This window comes from Rissa tridactyla, chromosome 1, assembly GCF_028500815.1.
Source record: "Rissa tridactyla isolate bRisTri1 chromosome 1, bRisTri1.patW.cur.20221130, whole genome shotgun sequence".
Classification (NCBI taxonomy): domain Eukaryota; kingdom Metazoa; phylum Chordata; class Aves; order Charadriiformes; family Laridae; genus Rissa; species Rissa tridactyla.
In genome coordinates this window covers 122,627,291-122,650,813 of record NC_071466.1, presented here as the reverse complement: position 1 = coordinate 122,650,813, position 23,523 = coordinate 122,627,291, and the positions used below count along the sequence as shown (strand labels likewise).

Genomic DNA, 23,523 nt, shown 5'->3' with positions numbered 1-23,523 from the left:
TATAAATTTTACATCTTGATTTGTTCCTTTCCATTCTTATTCTGAATAAAAATCTGTGCTGGTTTCAAACATCCCAGATAGATACAGTTTTTTTGCCTTGCATCCTTCCCTAACAGGCTTGATCCTCTCAATACCTAACATAGCAACAACGATAAGGTAAAGTTCAGAAAGATGTAGTAAGAAAGTTCGTGGTGAAAGAGGCGGTTCAGTCACACATACGAAGCAGCTGAGAGCTTTCAGGATGGTCCTGAAAGCCACGCTGAAAAGACAGCCCGTTCTCCAGCTGCCAATCCTGGTGCAGCTCCTCCTGCCTCTCTGTCTTCCACACTATACATACTGTCCCTCCATGTTTAAAATACATGTATTAAGTCCCCCCAAGCATCTGCCCTCTACTTCTTAAGGGAAAAGTTGCTTTGCTGTCTGGCAACTTGATGACTTCATGTATGAGAGTGATGACAGCCTGCAGAGCAGGGTGACACAGCTCCGAAACACCAGATAGAGAAGCAACAATTAGCAGGAGGTTCCCTGCTAATTGTTTTAAGTGTGTTTCGCCACTGCTACAGCAACTAAAGGTGCTTTTTCTGAAATCTGCTTTTATTCCACTTTCCCCACTTTTACATTAATCTAGAATCTGAAGGTCTCACAAATCTGAAGGTTTCACAACTCTGCGGAGCATGTGCTTACAGGCAGCGTCCTGGGACAATCTGGCATTGCAATGAGTGGAGCGCTCAAGGTGACCAGCTCCAGGATCTCATGAGCATAAGGCAATGCTCAAGACAGACCTAGGAAACAGCCGACACTTGTCTGCCAGTCTGTCAGTTGTTTGATTCTCTGATGTCTTTCGCCCTCTCTTTCCACAATGACATGGTCTAAGGTCTTCTACACGGAGTGAAAGGTGCTACACACAAGGACCAGATGGCTGTAGCTTTGGCCTTGTCTGTACATGTAAGGAAAACATGTATTGTCTGTCTGGGAGCCAGCTACATAACAGAGAGCTGATTGCAATCACAAGCAGTTATTGCAGTAGCAGGGAGGGTAGGTTAGAAATACAGCCTGGAGAAGCTGCTTCACCTCTTCATTCGGTAGTCTGTTTGGTCTTGTAATTTGGGCACTTTGTGTGATCACCTCATCTGAGTTACATTTTCCTCTCTGCCATAGGTTCAATACAGTGCTTTAGACATCTGTTTATCTACGCTGCACTTCATCATCAGTTAAGTGCAGACCATATTTTCCTCTCTGCCTAACATTGCTGTAAAGACTTATTAACTTTGTATTTGAGCATACGCGTATTTTCATATGCTTACATACAAGCACAGGACAAGCAAAGGACAGAAAAATAACCAGTGAACTGCAAATTACATCTCATTTTCCAAATTGTTTCTTAACATTTTTTAAGTGCCTCTGGAAATTACTAACAAGAGTCCTACTCAAAGCCCTCAAAGCACAGTCCCACTTCTTCACCTCTAATGCACCATAATGGCAACCCTGTCCCCAGTAACAGTTTTGTGAGCAGAGCGCAAAGAAGAACCTGCAGGCTACAACTCACAAACAACGCAACAGCATGAGATTAAAGAAATGAAGAAAAGAAGGTTTATCTGGTTCAGGCCAAAGATATCAAACACTCGTTTAATGTATATATCTCCCTGTGGATCCAGACCTTGCAGGCCCAGGAGTTTCTTGAATTTGTGTAAAGTTGCCCAGATGGGCATTCTCTCATAAATTTGTTGTAATAATGGGGCATCTCTGGGGCAGGGCCGTCACCTGGTAATGATTGTTTGGCGCCCATGTTACTATGCAGAAAGTGTCTCTTTTTTTTTTTTCTATTCACATTTATTTCTCTGAGATTCAGAGTCTTGCTCATGACCTAACTCGGGCAAATACTGCATTTAAATGTCCACGGTAAACCTCTTACAATATAAGTATCTATTTTTATTTAGTAACTATCTGTACTCATGTGAGATTACCTTTAATGCCCAATTCTAAACCAGATGGGATTTCGGAATATGCCTAAAGTAGAAGTAAAGAGAGCCATGCTTGAATTTCAGTTCATGAAAACCCAGGCTCTCCCACTGACTGCAAACACGCACGTTAGAAAAAGAAAAATGAAGAGGTCCTCAAAGTGGTTGACTTTGAGTTATCTGCAAACCACTATCAACACGTAAAAGTCTAATCATGGATTGACTGTAAGGAATAGCTACAATTTATGCTGTAAATAAGGATGGAAAAGGTTGGAATTGCAAAAAGACATGCCCATTATTACATTTTCTCTGTTGTAGGTGGATTAAGCCTTTCTAAAGACAGAGCCCTTTAGGGGCCTTCTTGAGGCACTTATCATGAGCATGCTGTGTGGCATCTATTTCCTTGCTCTCAGCATGGATCCCCAGGAAAAAAACCACACAATTTTGGTTACCAGCCTCATGACAGAACCTGAGTGGAAGAGGAATCTTTTACAGTAATTTATTTAACAAGAATTGACTTGGTCTGATAAGCGAATTAAATACAAGTTTTCTTGCTGATGGTCAGTGCTGTAGTCCTGCTTTTGATTTTACAGCTTTCAGAAGCTGAATTCCTTCTTCCTCTGTATGGTCAGGGAAGGGGTTAGGTATCAGTTTTACTCCTGTACTGATTAACCTCTATACAAGGAGATGAGCGGCTCAGGAGCTTTACTATAGCACAGACAAATTCGGAGCTATAAATATCAGTGTAAAACTATAGGACATTAGAAAGGCAGGAACAAAACACTCCCACTCACTTATCCTTTTCATCTATAATCACATGGTGAAGTTAAAGAGCACAGTCTTGTGAGGTGCTGAGTGCCTCATGAAGAACGGCAACCTCCCTCCAGCCCAACTTAAGCCAGAGGGCAATTGATACCTTACAGGATCAGGTCAATTTTTGAGAAGGACTCCCGTACTCTTAACAGGCTATGCTACAGCTCTCTCCGTAAGGACATCATTAAGTTTAATATCATATACTTCTAAATGTGGCATACAAGTAATAAGGCGTGAACACACCTCAAATGCCCGTGAACTTGTGAAGATGAAACAGGCAGATACAGACATCGCCATCATTTTAGCCAAAGCTGGTCCAGCAGGCAAAGCACATACAGCACAGCAAACTGGATGGTTGGTGTGTTGCCTTTCCCCCAGAGATCACCTCTGATCCCTAGAGCTGATGTGTCACCCCAGTGGGCATCTCGTCCGCAGGAGAGCGCCGGCTGGAGCAGTGGGGTGAGTGAAAAGGAAGCGGGGACAAGGGAGGTGAAAGGAAATAAGCAGACAAACCTCTTGGGTGTGCACAGTCTGCCAAAAATCCTGAATTTTCTTCTTCAGCCGTCATGCCACGCTCTTAAAGCAATGACCAGTCATTGTGTCAAACACCAGAGAAAGACAGGGCACCAGGAACATGACTTAAGCAGGCTGCAAACTCTGCATGATACGATCAGGTAACTCACCCAGTGCTAGTCATCCTTCCACTTTTCTCTTCAACTTGGAAAATGACAGCGCTCTCGCATCTCTTCGCGTGACCTTGTGCAAGCACCGCTCACAGGATCCCACTTAGGCATAGGGAACTTTGGAGCTGCTCGCATCTGCTCATCCCTCTCCCCTCCCTCCTGTTTTCTGCCCCCGAAAAAAACCACATTACTGCTACTTGCTTCCAAATAGCAAGTCTTGGGGAAGCGTACCTGTGGTCACTGTGGCACATGAGAGAGACCGCTGCACTGACTTAGAGATGGGGCCTCAAAAGCCAGATTTTTGTCAGATTTCGTACGTTCTGGTAAAAAGCTTCCAAGAGAATGTTAATTTAAAATCATTCCAGCTGTAATTCAATACCTGTTTTCAGTATCCCTTTAGTTTAATAACAATAACTGAAATACCTGTAAAAGACAGCAAAAATGCTTGGAGAAAAAGTGATCTGATTTATACTTCAGTCTGACAGCATCCCTCACTCCTAGCGGGGGACTGGAATAGTATATAATAGCTGATATTACACCTGACAAAAAAAAGGAAGGTGAGTTTTACGGAGCACAAGGCTAGAATTTATAACCCACTGCATAGTTTGACAGCATTTAATAAACTCACAGACAAAACATGAGCTGAGATAGTAGAAATTCTACAGAAATCACCTGTTCCTGAAGCCAGCGGCAATGGGATATTTCTACTTTTATAAATAAAAATAGAAAAATTCATAACAATGTGGAGCTGAACTAATGAAATTAATATGACAAAGCCATTTTGAAGAACGCTGAAACAATGGGTATAGAGACCAGCTTGTGTATAGGAAGCCCAGTGAAGCAATTCCAAACGAGTTATTTGAAGCAAACTGAACTGATGCTAAAAGACGAAGATGAAATTACAGTATCTATTGAGATCTACATTAGAGATGCCGAGAAGCTTTCTGGAGAAAAGAAAAAGATACAAACAGGCAACAATGGAACTATGTACTTGCACTGAAAATGACAGTCCTGTAATAAAGAAGATGGCTTGTTCGAGGGCAGACTGTTGCCACACAGCAAGAACATGGGGCACACAGAAAATGCAGACTGCAGGTAAAGCAAAACTCTCTCTGTAGGGAAACATGAGGGAAAAAAAGATTAATTAATCTTGCTCTGAAAATGGTATCAAATCTCATTAGTCTTGGAAAGGATGATGTCATCTAGATTTCTTTAAAAGTGAAAAAGAGGTAGCTTTTTGACAGAGTTTGAAAGTGGCAGTTGCTCTTTTATTTAATTAAAAAAACCCAAAACCGCACAGCGGGGTGGTCAGGAACTTGATATAAAATAATAGCAGAAAAGTAAAATGATAAAGATGACTTTCTCTTGGGTATTGTGAAAGCAGCAGTAACTCAGCTGGAGGCAGCAGATGCTAAATCCCTGTTTTGTGAAACAAAGAGGTCGCACATCTTTCCACTCTGATAGATTTAATTGAATGCTACCTGTTTGAAGTGTAAGACAAAAAAGACAACTGCGAGCACTTGAAGTAACAAATGTTAGGTTTTAAATGCATTTGAATAAAAAGCTTACCTACAGATTATTTTTTTTATCTAAAAGTTGCATCATCTTTGCCAATTAACTTTTTGTCTTTTCCTCTTGATTTTTTAATCCGCTCTGACTCACTCCAGCACATTTCCTTTTTCCTTCCTCAGCAATTTCTGACTGCCATTTACTGTGAAAAATGCCATTTCTCTCTCCTGCGTGACTCAGCTTGTGCCTCTGAACTTTGCCCTGTCTTGCACTTCTTCCATCCCCTTCCTTCTCTGCACTTCACTGCTATCAGATGCTGTGTCCTACCAGTGCTGAGTGCGATGGAGATCTGCCACTGCTCCTTCCAGTTGCAGACGGGAGCTAGAGGAGCACAGAACGCACCATTGCAGGCATTCCCATGTCCCAGCCTAGCCAGCTGACTTAAGAACACTTTCATTCCCCCTATCCTGCCATCTCCCTCTGTTAACTTCATTGCCAGCTCCCCACACGCACATGGCTACTCCTCATCTCCAGCCAGCTTCAGAGTCCATTTATTTCTGTTAAGGGAGATGTGACCTACCTCCCAGCTCAGGCAGACCTCGGTGAAGTGTTTTCAGAGGGACTCCCTAGGCTGCCCAAATGGAAGAGTCATTTGGACAAGAAACAAAATTATAAAAAGAGGAGGTTATCCTCCAGGAAGAGCTGGAATGGCCTATCCTGGTCAGAAATTTTACCCTATGAAGGCTTTAACTTTTCTTTTTTTTTTCAAGTCCAAAACTGTGAGGTCCCAAGGATCACCATCTTCTCCCTATGGCCCACCCTACACTTTTCTAACTGTTTGAACGTTTAGCTTCTAAATTCTGCACTCCTTCTCCTATGCTGGTTACAAGGAGGAGGACCAAGCTAGCCTTTCCTCCTCCTGTGTCTTCATCAGAATGGTAGCTTGGTTTTAAGGACTGTTTTTCTCTTCTTCATAAACCAGAAAGCTTTTGCCCCAATGAGGCAAGTTTCTAGTAGGACACAACTTCTAATCTCCCTGCCTGAGAGAAGAGGACTCACCAAATTCTTCCTAACTAACTCAAGCACGGGAATGAGGAAAAGAGATGTCATCGCTACTTTCTATGGCATTTTAACCATGCTATACACAGCAAAGTATGTAGGAATATACATACAATTGTTTAATAATTGAAAAAACTGATCAAGCACTGGCACAACTTTGTGAGTTCATAATCGCATTCCTTGTGTGCCTGCTACTATGTTTTTACAAGCAATTAATTCCTTGGGTTTGTGTATGGATTTAAAACTGAAACACAAGGCAGTAACCATTTAAAAATACATCTATAGAAGCCTATTATGTCTGATTCCTTTTTGTACTACTGCTTCATTATTCCTGACATGGAGATTATGAGTGAAGCACAATGAACCATGTCCTGGTGATGAGATAAGCAATTGTGCTTATCTTAGTTGTGTGCGCTATTTTGTGTGCCCAGGCTATTTTTTTTGCCATTAAACTAACCACTTCCAGATGTGATTTTGTGGGTGTTGTTAGCCACACACGCTCCAGTGCACCAGTATGTATAAATAACCAGCAGACCGTGCATAATGAAATAACAAGTCTTATACTTCCCACAGAACCATTTGAAGTGCAGTTGTTTTCATGTTAATGATTATGGGAAGTGCTCTGAGATACCGACTTTACGTTTTCCATTTGGAAGTTAAAGACTTAACACAATGAGGACGCACTCCTGAAGCTGTTATTTTCATCAAGGTTTCTAGTTGCCAAAGAGATGCAGCCTCCTTTGTCAGGTGAGTAAGTCAGGAATACTTTCTTTTTGTAGCTATTGCAAATTCACTGATTTTCATGAACTCAGGGCTGGCAAAGAGCTTGGGCTGTGCTTTGCCTTGTGGGCATCAGGGAACTCCAAGGGGACTAACAACCTCTGATTAAGGGCAGAGAAACTGTTAAACTGTTAACTTTAAGTGGCCTTACTAGAACTGAAGGGAAAGAGGCCTCTCATACAGGGACAATCTGGGAGATCAATGAAATGTTCTGACTCCAGCTGGGAGAAATAAATAGAAAAGAAACTCCCCAACTTTTGCATGCTGATAACCAGGGGAGGAAAGAGGGGGGAAAAACAAACAAATACTTAATTTTGAAATTTTAAAAATACTTGATTTTCAACTGTCTGTAGCTACCATTAGTTTAAATTTATAAAAAGTAATTTTCAATTTAAGTTAATAAAGTCTTGTTTCAAGAGTCCCCAGAGTAGTATTAAGTAGTAGTATTAAGGGTAGCATTAACCCCCATCCCAACAACATTTTGATGCCACAGTCAGTTTTCATGAAGGATTTCAGCTTAGACAAATTGGATTTTTTCCAGTTAATGATGTTACGTATACATCCTTACACAACTCTAAATCCCAGCTTCCTGTTTTTATCTGCCTACACAGCACAGCTATTTGGAAGAACTTTGGATATTAAAACATCCTTTTTTCTTTTCTTTTTTCTTTTTTTCTCCCCCCCCCCGCAATAAAATTGAGAGTTAAGCATTTTGGAAGAGGGAGAACTGAGCCAATGGAGAGAGACACCAGTAATCATTTAATTAAAAGGAGAGGCTGTCTTCCTTAATTAGGTACCATTGTTTTGATTCAACATGATCTCCTCCTTGGTGTCTGAAGTCTTCCCCAAACCGAGCCAGACACTGAGCAACTTGCATCTCCTAGCGGCTCCGGTTAGCAAAGCAAGGGTTTGTTGCGGTTGCTAAAGAGCACGGTGATATTTCTGTCTGGTAATCCCTGTCCGAGCGCTTTTCTGGGCTAGTGGAAGAGGCAGGCCCTGTGGAGAGACACCCCGAGGGGCTGGATCTTGTGCCTGCCATTCCCAGCCTCTTCTTCTCCCTCTTACTGCAGCTGAGCAAATGACCACATTTATTCCCACATGTTTTTGTCCAAGTAGCAGCTCTGTTTTTGATGGAAAATTATTCTCTCGCTAAGATTTTAACTAACTTCTCAACACTTTTTCTCCATAGCTTGCATTTCAGTTTCACAAGGGTTTCAATTAATGTACAAAGAAGGGATGATACTCTTATTTCCTCTTTCCTTTTACTATTTGAAGATTTATTTCCATCTCTTTATACCTGTCTCTTAATTTTGTTAATTTGATTTTTTGTTTGTTTTACATTTCACTTATTTTTTCCTCCTCCTGGAGGGCTGGTATCTACTTTTCTTATTTTTGCCTGTTCCTGTTTTTGACTGTACATTTTCCACTGCATTTATTGATTCTTTCCATTTATCTTTCAGAAGAAGTAACACAGTCTTCTGATTTCTGATCTATGCAATAATTCAAGTCTACCTTCCTTCCATTGCTGAGCTTTAAAGGCTTTTTTTAAGGGGCGGATACGGAAGCAAAACAGCTGTATCACTCTTTTACAAACTTTACAAATAAGAATAAAAATGGTGATAATAAAATAAAATAAAAAAAAACAAAACAAAAAACCAAAAACAAACCAGAAAAAGATTCATTGTAACTGTCCAAAAATGCAGCTCAATAGATCTGAAGAGACTTAGCTTTGGAAATGGTGGGGGAAATGATTTTTAAAAAAGAGAGGGAAGACAGAAATAGTCACACAATCTTCCAATAGCGAAAGAAGGGACCATGAGGGTTTTAGGACTCTTTCCCAGTCCTACCTAGAAGGAATCAATCTTGTTTAGTAGATTTTTTAAGAGCTCTTCTCTTAAGCAACCTAAATGACATTGAAAACAGTCCAGCAAATCCAGTTTTCTCAGTTTCAGTAATGCTGCACAGCTGCTGGAAACTAATGAGAAAAAAGCCAATTCCTGGTTACCCAACACTTCTTATTTGCTATCACTAGGCCAAAGTCCTCTACTCTTCATGCTAACACACACATTTTATGGTGAAAATAGTCCAAGAAAATTTCTTACCTGATTCTTGTCAAAGATGTGAAACACCTGCTCAACATATTGGTTCGCCTGAGGGGTCATGTCACGTAAACCCAGTATTTTCTTAAACTCATAGAGAGTAAGTTGCCCAGAGGGGCAGTATTTCAGAAATTTCCGGTACCATTGACTGTTGTCTATTGCAGCAACATCAACTGATTCCCCAGCACCCATCGCAGCATCTACCCTTCCTCTCCATCCATGCCACACTGTTTGCCTTTGCGCAGTGCTCCTATGTGCCCTGGCTCACCTCCAGCTAGAATACGCCAGCAAACTAGGAGCTGCGAAATTACCATAAACCTCTTAAAGATCCCTGCAGATCTGGATTAGGCAAAAATAGAAACTGCACAGGATCATCCTTCATGATCTGTATGAACACAAGCAGGCCTACGAATAGCTGGGTGCTTCTCTCTGGTCAGAGCTACCTCAACACCTCAGTGTGTTCCCAGGGCTCAACCTGCTTCTGCAGAGGCTCTTACAAAACACAAAATTTGTGCTCGTGTTGTGCAAGATCCTGTGTCAGGTTTGCAGCCTCGCTACATGTGCCAGACTTACAGTGCTTTGCACTGAAAATGCTCTGGCTAAGATGACTTTGAATGCTTCCCAAACCGTGAAATGGCGTTGCTGTGCTTTGTTTGGAGGGCTTTGCATTCAGCCCCTTGGAAAACAGGGAGAATCATAAATCCTGCAAAATACTAACGATGTGTATGGTGGCTCTGGTGTGTGCCAGGAAGTGTTCATCCAGCTGAAGGAAGATATATAAACAGACCATACAGAATCATAACGTTAGCAGAAAACAGATATTCTGATAATGTCTCACAGGAAATATCAGGTTATTTAAATACAAAAACTGGTGAAATTCACAGACTAGAACCTGAGGAAAGGATATAAATCAGAGCTAGTGAAACTCAGGAAGGGGACTTTTTAACTGAAGGCAGACTCTTCATGACTCTCCAATTAAAAGTACGTACTTTGAATTTGACTTAACGTTTCATCTCAAGCAAGCATGTGATAAATACTTTTCATATAATCTTAAGGTAAGACTAACTTGGAACATGTCCTTATTTATATAATTCTGAAACAGTAAGAGTGTGGGGAGGCACTAAAAAGTAATCATATTGCTTCGTTTGCATAATCCACTTAGCACACGCTTCTGTTCACAGTCTCAGGGATGGGTTTTCAGATAATACAGTGATATAAATTTGAATATTTAAAGCATGGCACTTTCAGTATCATAGAAACTGGAAGCTAACAGAGGCACCTTCATCAATTTCAGGTCCAGGGAGAAGCTTGCAGCGCCAAAGTCTGCTATTTGCTTGAAATCTCACTTCCTAAATGCCGAATACATGCTGCAAGAGATTAAATCCCAAATTCTTTTCCTCATCTAGTGATGTCAAAGACCTGGCAGTGATTTTTACCCATCATGGCAGTAGACAAAATCTGATCCTCTAACAGAAGAAAAAATAACATATAGACTTCAGAAAAAAAAGAAAGAAAACTAACGCTGCAATTTACAACTTCAAAATTTAATTGCATTGCAGTGGGCAAGTTGTTATGACACTTCATAAGCTTGACTTACGTGTAGTTTCTTGTCTTGTTTTCATCTGGGACAGAGTTAATTTTCTTCCTAGTAGCTGCTGTGTTTTGGACTTAGTATGAGAATAATGTTGATAACACATACTGTTTTAGTTGTTGCTAAGTAATGCTTATATTAAGTCAAGGACTTTTTCAGCTTCCCATAGAAGCTGAGAGGGAGCACAGACAGGACAAGCTGGCCAAAGGAATATTCTATACCATAGACATCATGCTCAGTACATGAATGGGGGTTGGCCAGGGGACAGGAATCCACGATCACTGCCTGGGATGGGCTGGGCAACCAATTACCAGGTGGTGAGCAATTGTATTGCATCACTCATTTTGTATTTTTGTATTTGTATTTTACCATTATTATTATTATTTTCTCTTCCATTGCTGTTCTATTAAACTGTCTTTGTCTCAACCCATGAGGTTTTTTCCTTTTTCTCCCTCTTCTCCCTGTCCTACTCGGGGGGAGCGGGGAGTGAGTGAATGGCTGTGTGGTCCTGGTCGCCGTCTAGGGTTAAACCACGACATTTCTGTCACAAAAAAAATTATATCTGCTTATTCTGTTAAGAAAGAGTTAAATAGTTTCCATGGACCAAATCAGGTAGGTTGTTATTCCACTGAAGAGGATGTAGAGACTTTGTTCATCTAACCTGCAAAGAGCTGAGTCATCTTGAAATAAGCTCCTTCAGCTCTAATAAGCGTGTAAAGGATTCTTGAGCTGGATTTCTGTATTAAGACCAGAATGCAGAAGACAAATGAGTTTTGATTGTACTACACGTAAGTCACACTCTTGTTAGAGAAGTGTCGATATAGTCAGAATGATCAAGAATAGTATGAGGGTACTGTTACGGAGAAAGCTGGTGCCAAGCTGTAAAAATCCCGTATGCGTTAACGCTTGGCAAGCTGGTATACCAACAGCTCGTTATTCTTCTTACGTAAATTGGTTCCCTAAGCCAGCCTGAAGCCGCTTAGAATGACTTCACAGGAAACATACGTTACAGCAATTAAATATACACATCATATCAAACTAAACAGATGTGGTGTGAATACCAAAGGGGAAGCTTATGAAATCCCGGCATGTGGCTCGAGAGGTCCTGGTCCTCGTTTGCCACAGGGTTTTCACTGAGGCTTTTACAAGACTTTATTTAAGGCAAGAGAAAAATCAAACTGAGCTACAGCTTATCTAGATGCTCTGTGTTGTATCTGAATCTTCTAGTTATACTGTTGCTATTTAATCAAAAATTTATTTTTTTTCCTATTATTAAAAATGAGAAAGTAAACCAACCAGGTACGACATTATGGTTTGTTTGATTAATTTCTCTAAGTTTTTAAGTGTTTCCAGACACTATAGTATACAAATAGTTTGGACAAGGAAAAAAAACTTGCCAGCCTTTTATCTGGGAGTAGATGCCACATTCTTCATATTATTTCCCATTGCAAAGGATACAGACTAGGTATAGGTGTAGGTATGTACAGACAGTCCCAGGTATATGACTATTCTAAATGTGCCATTCGACTCCTGCCTTCTAAAATAACTTTTCCTGGGCCTATTGCTGCAACAGCTCAATTAAGAAAATATACAATAAAATCTATGCCTCAGATTACAGTAGCTAATGGAGGATTGTTACAGCATCTTGCAGAACTGGAAATGAGTATCAGATCTTTAGTGAGAGCTCATTATTAAATAATGAAGTTATAAGCCAAGCATAAGCAGTTTTTATAGTGGATTTTATGAAGCCTTAAAGGCCAAGTCATTGTTTAATTTCATTAAAATGGGGGGAAGACTTCCAAATGGATAAAACATTGAAACATCTTTTTCTGTCTAATGTGGAACATTAATTAAACAAGCTCTTCTGGGAACAGCAAAACAAAAGCCTAGATTTGTACAGACTCTGTCTTTTGTCCCGTGAATCTCCTCACCCTAGTACCCCAGCTCCACCTGGTATCCTCACCAGGCAAAAGGAAACAAGTGCCTGATTATTTTGCCAGCCAGCTGTTGCCTTAAACAATGAATAAAAGCTGAATTCTGCACAAGTGGTGCATTCATTATGGTTGTGTCCTTGCCACACAGCTGCCGTTCTTATGAAAACTTTAGGAACTAATTATCTGAAATGCCTACTCTTTACAATGTCATTGAAATATGCCAATTGATTTAAAAGTTGTGGGGAAACAGGACAAGGGGATTCAGATCCTGATGGATAGGACTGTGTAACAGTTAAACTCTGATGGGTGTATAACCTGACAAATTTAAGGGCATGTGTCTTAATATCCATCAGATAACTTGAGCGAGCTACTGCCTGGGTGCTAAGCTAGTTGTACTGGGAGGGAGGCACTGTGATTAGTAACTTGTAAAAAAACAACCAACAAAAAGACAACACCACCCCTGCCCCCCTGCAAAAAACCCAAACCCACAAACCAACCTGAAACTTCAGAAACCTCCCCACCTTTTTGGTTTGGAGCTCTTTCCCTATTTAGACAGGTCTCAGGTTCTTAATAATAACTTAATACATCTTAATATCGAATTACTAGCTATTTTCGCAAAATATTTTTACCTTACAGAAAGGTACTCTAAAGAAACTAGATATGGAAAATTATTCTTCACAAGTATATAAAAAGCAAACGCCAGTGTCTATATGCACATTCTCAATACAATAAGTAATATAAACACGTGAAGAAAACTGTTAGTTTTAATTACACAAAGTATTACAAGGACTACAAATTATAGAGACGGCTGAATGGAGTAGTGGTAAAGAGCAATCATAACTTGAAAGTTTGTGTCTAATTCATTCTGCTCTCTCTGCTGTGCTGGATGCACCGTTCGCGGGGTACAATAGATATTTTCAAATATATAGCTCAATACCAATAGTAGTGGCAAGTTCTCCTAGGCATTTCTGTTGGTGCAAAATTATTTGAAGGGCGCTTTCTTCTCCCCTCTCCACACCCTCAGTTATTCCATGGCAAATACTCAGTTTCCCAATGTCTGTGGTTGGTCCTGCACTGGAATGCTATGATCTTGACAGAAGCCTGATTTTCAAGAAGTGTCCACATCACATTCCAGTTTTCTAAAAAAGTAACCAAAACAAGCTGCGGGCTCATTTTTTTGAAACATCCTCAAGTCACTAGTTGCTTTAGAAGTATTTGTCTAAAATAAATTTTGGAAATTTTTCCAAATATTTCTCAATAGCACTCAGATGTCAGGGGCTTTTTTTGCAATGCACATTAAAGCTAAACTGAAAAGCTAAACTGTTAGATGAGCTCAAACATTGTCCACGTGCATTTTTCAGGAAAGTTAGCATTGTTAAAGCTTTACTGGGGAACATAATGCATCGATTTATTAAATGAAAAGAACACAGTAAGCTGACAATTCCTGCCATTCAAATTTCATATTGATAGACTTGAAGTTTGCTCACCAACTGTAATTAGCACATGTATTGAGTTAGGTGATTCTACTTAATCAAATTCCATTCTATCTAACCATCTGGTAATTGGCATGGGGGAATAAAAGAGCGTGCAATGAGTCTGATTTTATAGGAACATTACTTGAAGATTATGTAAGAAAGAATTACCTAATACCAAAAAAGCAAGCTGAATTGGGGATGGGGGTATGTGTGGAAAAAAGCATAACAAGAACACTTGGTGTAACAATGGTACTGACTCTGGGAATTCTTAGTCTACTGGGCACCATACAAGAAATTACAAGTTGGATGTAAAAACACACAAGGTACCTCATACTCTCAGCATTCTCTGAAACAAATATAATTCATTTAATAATAAAAACCAGAAAGGACGTTTCTGGAAATTGAAACTGTCTGGAGTAGTTCTGGCTACAATTTGGACCAGTTTTAACCTGACACTAAAGTCATTAATATAATGTAATAACACATTTTTCATTATATCTCTGAATTCATTGAGATCAATGGCATAGGTAGAGAACACTAATGCTTTATTTTATTTTACTTTTTTAAAATAAGGTTTTAGACCACGATGGGCCCATCTGTTCTATTAGCTGGAAGCAGACTTTGATTGTGTAGTATTGGCAATTCAGCCTAATCCTTATTTCAGTCAAGGACAAACACTTTTGTAGCAATTACAGATGACTCTCCTCTTCTTTTGTAGCATTTGATAGAAAGTGTTATTTTGGCTTAAGGGGAAAATAACAAGGCACAGTCTTCTGGATGGGTCTCATGACTAGATGGAACCTTTATGAACACCGATTTGGAAAAGACAGCAATACAGCTAACAGCCCCTGGATGCCTTTGGGATGACCTGTGAGGTTAAGCAGTAAAATTCTGATGAGGGATCAAAACCAGACAAATGCGTCTTTGGAAAAGGGGGATTGACCGATACCGAACTAAGCCACAGAAGGTGCTTGGAATGAATCCAGCAGTATTTTATTTGGCAACAGAAGGAATCATGTTGTGTCTATCTTGCATATTCTTAAACCATCCATAGTACCTATGGACCCAGCCAAACATTTACTGCTTTAAAAAAAGATTTTCCAAGCAGAGTCATATAAATGAAACTTTCAATTATTAACAAACTCTAAAAATAATAATAAAATCTGGGTTTCAAAGATGAGAAATTGTTCAACATGTATTAGAATGACTGTATGCAATTTTCAAAGTGGCAAAATGTACCGGGAACAGAACATTCAAAATTGCTTGCCTGCCACTCCTGTTTATTTGCGGGTAGTTTTCTATCGAATCACCTCTGAATCACTTCCATTACCTCTGAATAGTCAGCATTGCCAGCCCTCTGAGATGTGTCGTTGAATGCATCAAATGATACATCCATAAGAAAACCAGCAAGTTAAGCATGAGTTCTTACCTGATTCATGTCAAATGTGTGAAATACTTGTTCAACATAGCTGTTAGCTTCTGGAGTAAGTCCATGTAGATCCAGGACGTGTTTAAATTCATGCAGACAAAGTTGTCCAGATGGGCACTCCTTCATAAATTTTGTGTACCAGTGGTGAATTTCCATAGCATTAATATCATCCGCTGATCCAGCAGCACCCATAGCATCAAACATACCAGGTAACCTTTTTCAGTATTTAGTCGTTCTTGCTTCCCAACAATGATCATTCAAACGCCAAATCTACCTTTGAGAGCTACTTTAAACCTCTTACAGATCACTACCAATATAGAATAGGTAAATATAGCACCCTAGCAAGATTACTGGCGCCCAGTTTTAGTGCACCATGGTTTTATCAGCTGATTACAGTCTGTGCACAGTCAGTTTGCAGGGCATGAGGACTGATTATGCTGATTCTTACCTTGTGTTGGCCTCTGGGGTGCTAAAGCTAAGTAAACTGGATGAATATTGAATAAGAAACACACAGGAACTTTGACAGTAGTTTCTAAACCTTTGTTTTAATAATTCACAAGGTTTTAACTGCACCTTCAGCCCCATTTCACTATTTTGATACCTTTTGTGCAGCTGTTTTGTAGCAACTGACTTTTCATTTTTATTACTTCTGTATATACTGTTGTACAAATCTCAGTTTAGGCCAAAACTGCAACATGATTTGACTTGGATATCCTGAAAAAAACCTGAAAGCAGCTATACAGTAAGCACAAAATACTTGCCATTGTTTTTAGAAAGCAGTTTTACAAGCATCTGAGGCTTGCATAAGCCAATATTGTCCTAAAAACTGCTCCCCGACTGCCACTCCGCATTTAATCCCATGCTTTCCCCGCCCTTAGGCCAGCACGAGTGTTTGTGGTTGCACTTGGGAGCAACTGTAAGAACAGAACCAGGCAAAAGCTTGCAATAAAATTGAATACTAATGTAGTTAGCTTTAGAAAACATTACTTAAATTTTGCATTTCCTGGTCACAGAAGACATTGGGTTGTACAAGAGAACAGGTTAAGGAGGGACAGAAGAGGGTGGCCAGCAGTAGAGGGGGTGGAGGACTGCTTCTTTTGCTGATTTAAATTACTTGTGGAAACTTGTAGTGGCACACAGCAGTTTGCAGTTTTATGGTATTATTACACTATATACTATGGCACACAGTAGTCAAAGACTAAACTGTTGGAATGTAAAAATATAATTGTTACACTTAACCGTAAAGGTGTTGTCTCACCTGTGGCATTCACATGTGGTGTCTCACAAGAGGAAAGGTGAGCACTACCTGAGCAGCATTTCTCCTTCACTCTGCAGAGCAGAAGGCAGTCCGGATGCCCCCTGGAGCGCTGTGCAGCTGCATGACTTGAATTTTCCTCTGTGCCAAGGTCCAGGCTGGTTCAGTTGCAAAACTGAAGCTTTTGCTAAACCAGAAGAGGTTTAGATTGGATATTAGGAAAAATTTCTTCACCGAAAGGGTTATCAAACATTGGGACAGGCTGCCCAGGGAAGTGGTGGAATCGCCATCCCTGGAGGTATTTAAAAGACAGGTAGACGTGGTGCTCAGGGACCTGGTTTAGTGGTGGTTTTGGCAGTGTTATGTTGATGGTTGGACTTTGTGATCTTAAAGGTCTCTTCCGACCTAGAGGGTTCTATGATTCTACGATTCTATTCTATGAAAAGCGGTATCAACAGCCATGAGAGACAAATTTGATCTCAAAACTGCAAAGAAATGGAATGCTACTATTGGACGTGCCATGAAACCTGGTTTTCTGGTGACAGGAGGCACTAGTGGTGGTGCATCCGTTGGGTGCGCACAGTGAGGGTGGCGTAACAAACCTGGGCAAGCTGCCCCGGCAACAGCAGGTTTAGGGCAGGCTCTATGTCCCAGCATACAGCTTCACGTAGCCATCCAGTATTTTGAATTCTCTGATTCTACAGGCAAATCAAGAGCTGGGAGACACTAATGGTGTGAGATCAGAATTGCGAAATATTTCTCAGAAGTATGTATAAGCCTTCACTGCAAAAGGTGATGGCTGGAAGAAGCTGGGCTGTGACTACAGGCTTTTAGTGTATATTTATAATTATGTTGCATAAACCCAAGTCTGCAGCCAGTCAGGACAATGATGTTGAGGAGGGGGAGAAGGGGTAAAAAGGCACACATGAATGCCTGGATGACTTCAATAGCGACATATACTGTAGCTATCATTAAAAGGTGATTTTTCTAATCTCTAGTCTTTCCTTGCACCTCTTTCAACTGTCTTCCCAGAGCAACAATAGCTGTCTGCTAGTGTGCTGTCAGTTATAGGATCAAGCTTCAATACTGAGAAGCAGCAGGGATTACCTATGTAAAATATTGAATAAAACCAGAATAAATCTGAAACATATGAAGTAGTACTTGGAAACACTCCACTTCAAAATATCAATAGCAGGCAAAGAATACTGTATATTTACTAACCAAGAACAGCAAGCAAAAGAAAGGTAGCTTGAAGTAGCAATCTTCAGTCTTTTATCTTTGCTTATCAAATCTAAATTTTCAATAGCTAGTAATTAGAAATGCTGACACAGAATTTTCTAGCGTATACCTACCAAATTTCTTGTTCAACAAAAAGAGAAATTGTTTTAAAACTCAAATGTTACTCAGACTTCCATTTTTTTCCCCTAGAAGTAATAGCAGTATTCAAAGGAAAAAAAAAAATCAAAGATTTCAGCCATAGGTTTCAGAAGTCATAGACCATTTTTTTGTAAACACAGGAGTCTACAATCATTTTTTGTATGTTTTTAATTTTCTGAAAAGTATGACAGCATAAATGTGAGTATCAAAGACTAAGCCATCGCAGTGCTTGAAAACATGCATATTTCTTTCATATGGCATGGAAGAATCTCCTAATTCTGTTGCGTTTGTCCTTACAGAAGACAAGGTTAAAACATCAGAGAAATCCACATTTTATTTAAGTAACTCTTCAAGATAATCATGAAGCTGTTCTAAATTATCTATTTGAAGGATCTGAAAAAACCTTAAATTTTACACTGCAACATTTGACAAAATAAGTGTATGAACAAACACGAAATGCTTATCAGCAAAAGTCATAATTAAAAAAAGAAATACGAGAACACCCAGAAGACTTGAAGAAGCAGTGCAATAGCCCACAATAAAATGGAAACATGGTAGCTAGAATTGAGTGCAAGTAGGAGAAGAAACTGATTTTAAAGGAGTTCTTGTAGGCCACGTTCCTGCTAGGACAGCTTTACCGGGGGACTATAGTCATGAAGAACACGCAGATGAGAAGGGCTATCCTGGCAACACTATTCTTTTTAGCAGTTTAATACTATCCTCTCTTTCACTCTGAGGAGAAGATACTTCTCTAGTTAAAGCACAGTTTTCTCCGATTTATCATATCGGCACATCCAGGTTAGCTGAGGATTATATTTCTTTATGCGTATGACCGTACAAGCAAAGTGCAGAAGTAGAATGAGGGAGAATGCAGAAGCGGTGAAGAACTGGAATTGTAGGTCTGCAGGCCATGTAACGTAAAGGGGAGGGAAAGCAGCTCGAAGAGGAAAAGAAACACATAGCAGAGAGACTGACAGGACTTTGAGAATGTAAGGCACTTCAAGAAAGGATAAAAAATAAAATTTTGCCATAAAATAAGTGTGAGCCTTGGAAAGAAGAAACTGAACTTGCGCATCAGAATGAAACCCAGAATTTAATTCCGAAGACTTCAACCCAGCATCAACAGTCATACACAGTAACCTGTTGCCTGAGTAGTGCCTGTGTCAAATATATACCATGTGCTTAGTTTCCTCTGAACATGGCTGGAAAAAAAAAGCCAGGCCACCTGGAGCCTCTCAGCACCGTACCAGATGGCACCTGTGCTTAGACCTTCATATGTAATAGAAGCGACTCAAGGCCACTAACACAGGTTATAAAATAAAGGCCCTTGAGGCCCTGATAAACTGCATCTAGGAAGTTTCAGGTCTTCTATGCATGATGCTATGAAGTATAGGGGAAAACATAATGAAGGCTTCGAAACATGAAAATCGCAGGCAATAAGAACAACAACATCAGGACAGAGAAATCAACAGCTATTTTATGGGGAAGTTTCAAGGGACAAAACTCAGACCCCAGTTTTTTCCCCATAGCAAAATTCTCACTAAGTCTCTCTCAGTGCTATATATTAGCACCATCAGCCTCTGAAATCCACAGGAATAAGATGCTTGGATTTTAAGGACACAGGAAGACAGTGCCATTTAGAATTTTTATCTGATCCTTTTGCTACGGTGACAGGCAATGATCTTAACTGTGGCCATAAAAATTTCAGGTCACCCAACTGAAAAGTCTTATTTTCCTTTAACCTCAAGACACCCTTTCTGGAATTCTTTGAAATATTCCTGCAAAATAATTTGAGAAAGGATCACTCAGACTTCTTTAAAAAAGATGGTATGGAGGCTAAAAGTAAATATGAGTTCAAAAAGCAATTAGACAATTTCATGGAGGAAAAGCCCATTAAACCCATTTATTGAACCTGTTATTTGATTATTTGATTGAATGGCCACAGGCTGCTGGAAGCAGAGAGTGTTACTGTGGGCTACCTGTTCCCTAGGCACATGCTCCTGGCTATTGACAGAGACAGGAGAGTGGACTAGGATTACTTTTGACCTGACTAGTGAAGCATGGCTATTTTTATACACCAGACATGATCCAAAGAATGTTTAATGGGTTTATAGTTATCCAGCGGGTGCTTAGACTGGCCAAATGAAGGGCAATCTATTTCAAACATCCTATTTTAGATGGATGTCTGGGTACAATGCAGGCAAACCCATTTTATTTGTAATTTTCACATTTATCATAAAAGCATTGATGTAAATTATTTTTTTCGTACAGTTTCTATTTGCATCTTCCCATCATTTTTTCACACAGGCTTAGTGCTTCCTTATTAGGACCCTTTCTGTTTTAATTTGCCTGTAAACTCAGTGTGCTTGTACGTGAAAATATGCAACTCTGAATACATAGTAAGAAACTCGTAAATTAGTGGCTTATTATTGTGTTATGTACTATATCTGTTTTCTTAAGTGACAAAGCAATGCATATGCAGAAATCTGTCTTCTACCAAAGTCAAGACGCATAGAGGGACAAAACAGGGTTCTACTGATGTCAGCAGATGAGAGAACAAAAATCAGAAAGAGTCATGATAGCCTACACTGAGGAGATGACTAGATGGCAATTAACCTGTAATTGTTCCTCTTTTATTGTTTTTATTATTGTTATAATTAATTAATTTGCGTGGTTCTCATAAACGTTATTAGATGCGTCTTAAAATCAGTTCGGTAAGTTGTTTCTAAGTTGTTGGTAAGGTTACTGAAGTAATAGTCTAATGCTACTAAAGCCCTTTATAAAGTATTAAGGTGACATCATTGTCTTTCTGGGACTCTTATACAACACAGACACTATTTTATCTTAAAACAGTCAAACAAAAGGCAATCATCCCATTCTCCCCACCATAAGTGGAAAAAAGAGACAGAATAAATGAAAGTTATACATCCTTCAGAAGGACGCTAAATATCATAAAATTCCCCAGAAGGTATTAATGAAAAAAATTAACAATTATTATTTGTAAAGTAATTATACAAACTTAAATTGAAGAACGTACATAACATGCTTAGCACCGCTAGCCTTGAATAGAAATCTTACATTTAATAAGTCAGTCATAATTTGATTTGACAGCACTAATTGCATCTAATTTGTCATCCTTGCTGGGGTAGAGTCTGGGATTATCTAAACGGCGGGATTAGCACTATGTGAACGGGCACAGGAATTCACAGCGCACAAAGCACCATGTTCCCTCTGAGCACCTGGGTGCAGAGCGACTCGGTGGGAAACAGGAGCAGATTCAGCTCCAGTGCACCAGGGCAGATCTCCCAGACCTCAAATAATTGGTAGATGGACATCTATGCTATCTATATGCATCTATGTGTATACATGAACATGCAACTAACTCTGGAAGCCCAGGTCAGGCCACATTTTTCTTCTTTTGTTCAATAACAAGAAATACTTGAAATTAAATGTCATTTACCCTGTGAGGGCAATTAAATAATTCTGACATCTTTCCTCTCAGGTTACTAAGTTTTCTGTGAACAGCTGTGTTTGCAGCTCACAGCTTTGCTGTGGTTTGCTGGCATACTCTGCTTTGTAGGTGCAGCAAGTGAGGGACAGAATTTTTCTCTTTCTTTTTTTTTTAATTTTTATTTTTAAATTGAATGAAATAATCTTTCAAATCTAAAGAGTCTGTTTTGGTTTATATCCTGGATAAAGGCAACCCTATACTCCCCTTAAAATATATTTCTACTGAGAACTCCTATAAATTACTAGCTAATAACCCATCATGGTTAACAACCCATAACAGAAGACATGCAAACAATGGCCTGTAAGATGCATCCAAGGTTCACGTCTGGTCAACAGCAACTGATGCAGAATGGACTCAGGTGATTACAGTAACTTACTTTATAGCATATCCAAAAAAGTTTTTTCTGAACCTTTGCCAGCCTGTTGATAGCCACAACGCCAGTTTTTTACATTATTGAGGTCAGACTGAAAAAACTTGTAAGTTTTGGTTTTTCCTTCCTGTTTTTCTGTCAGAAGGACCCCAAATAGTTGAGAGCAAGATCTGTTAACAGGATAGGACAAAGGAAACAAAAAGAAAACTGGTATCTTTTTATCTTACTATCAGCATTTGGTATTACATCCTGAGAGGCCATACACAAAAAATAAAACCAGCATGGAATTTAATTTAAAAGAAAGATGTAGGAAAATCTTTTGACCTTTTATACTTTATGTTCCTCAAGACGAATTCCTTCACCACTGTGCTAATGCAGCACTGACTGTGCTGCAAAGTTGTCTCACACTGCCACAGCAATCTCCAAGATAGTTCCTGACTGCTGTAATTCTTGACAAATTTTAAGATACGAAAAAACCTAGTAGGCACAACATTTATTCAAGTGTTTTTTCACTGAGTATTGACAAAGAATATTCCTCTGTGTTTCAGCCTGAAAAACTGATGAAAATACATGTTAGAGAAGTACTTCTCTTCGCTAAGAAGTTGCACTCTATGAGTAGGAAGGCACAACTTCGATGCTTTTAGAAGAGGAAGGTACGTGCTTATTTTAATTGCACACGCAATTAAAATAAAGGCACAGGAAATCTCATAGAGTTTAGAAAGTAAAGATCACTGTTTCCAAGCAAATTTGCTGATGTATTACAGATATTTTTTTTGCATTTTTAAAGCATTTTCATCATCATGTAGGTCAGCATAGGAGCATTCACTGTTAAGAGTAAACCACTTGAACTCTATGCTCTGAAAAATTGGATTCAGGCTTGCAACCAAAATTTGAAAAGAAACAAAGGGGAAAAGAGTGATTTGTGTTCCAAGACTGTTTGAAGGTTTAATTTCATGAAAAGAAAAGTGCTCTCTAGCTTAAGAAGTAGAAGTTACATGTTCTGCGAAATAAGTAAGGTTCCTCTCAGCCATTATAGTTAGGTGGAAATAGAGCCCTCAGCTGATCTTACAATTTCATTAGCTGTCATTTTAATAAAGTCTCTAATCTGTGCCAAACTTCCATTTCCTTAGAGAATAACAATATCCACTGCAATGGTAGAAAGTGTCAGGAAGATACGGTATGACAAGAAAAAATTCTTATTCCTTAAAAATCATATGTTCAGCATGCAGCAGCGAACATGAAGATTTTAATAAATTCTTTTCCATAGCAGAACCTTTTTGTCTACTTCACATAATTTAAGAAGGCTCTCTGGAGTATTAATCATGCTTTTGTTAATGTATTCAAGAAAATAAACCAAAGGATGCTCTTTTCCTTGGAAAGTAACATCCACGAAAAATAATTACACATATCTAGTGGCACATCATCTTGGAATAGAAATTAATTTTAGATTTTTTTTTTATTAGCATGGATGTAGCATGATTCTGACTTCTTTAATTGTTCAGGAGGAATCTCTGGTTGTTCTTATTTAGAAGGAAAAATAATTAGAATTTATGTTCAGGAGGTGAGTAGTATGTGCATGTATAAAAGGAGTCAAGTTTGTAAAGGAACAACAGCTGAACAAAAGCAAATAGAGAAAGTTCAGGAGGGTATGGAAGCCCTAGGTGAGCAAACTAACTCTTT

The 23,523-nt window shown here is 39.3% G+C and overlaps 1 protein-coding gene across 1 annotated transcript in view; it reads right to left on the bottom strand.

Moving 5' to 3' along the window:
- The window catches only part of GUCA1C (guanylate cyclase activator 1C), a 35,576-nt gene extending 20,042 nt beyond the window's left edge, over positions 1-15,534 (bottom strand). Inside the window, exon 1 of the mRNA XM_054218526.1 lies at positions 15,331-15,534. Coding sequence (XP_054074501.1) covers positions 15,331-15,534 — 204 coding nt within the window. The remainder of the gene's footprint in view (positions 1-15,330) is intronic.
- Positions 15,535-23,523: the final 7,989 nt, after the last annotated feature.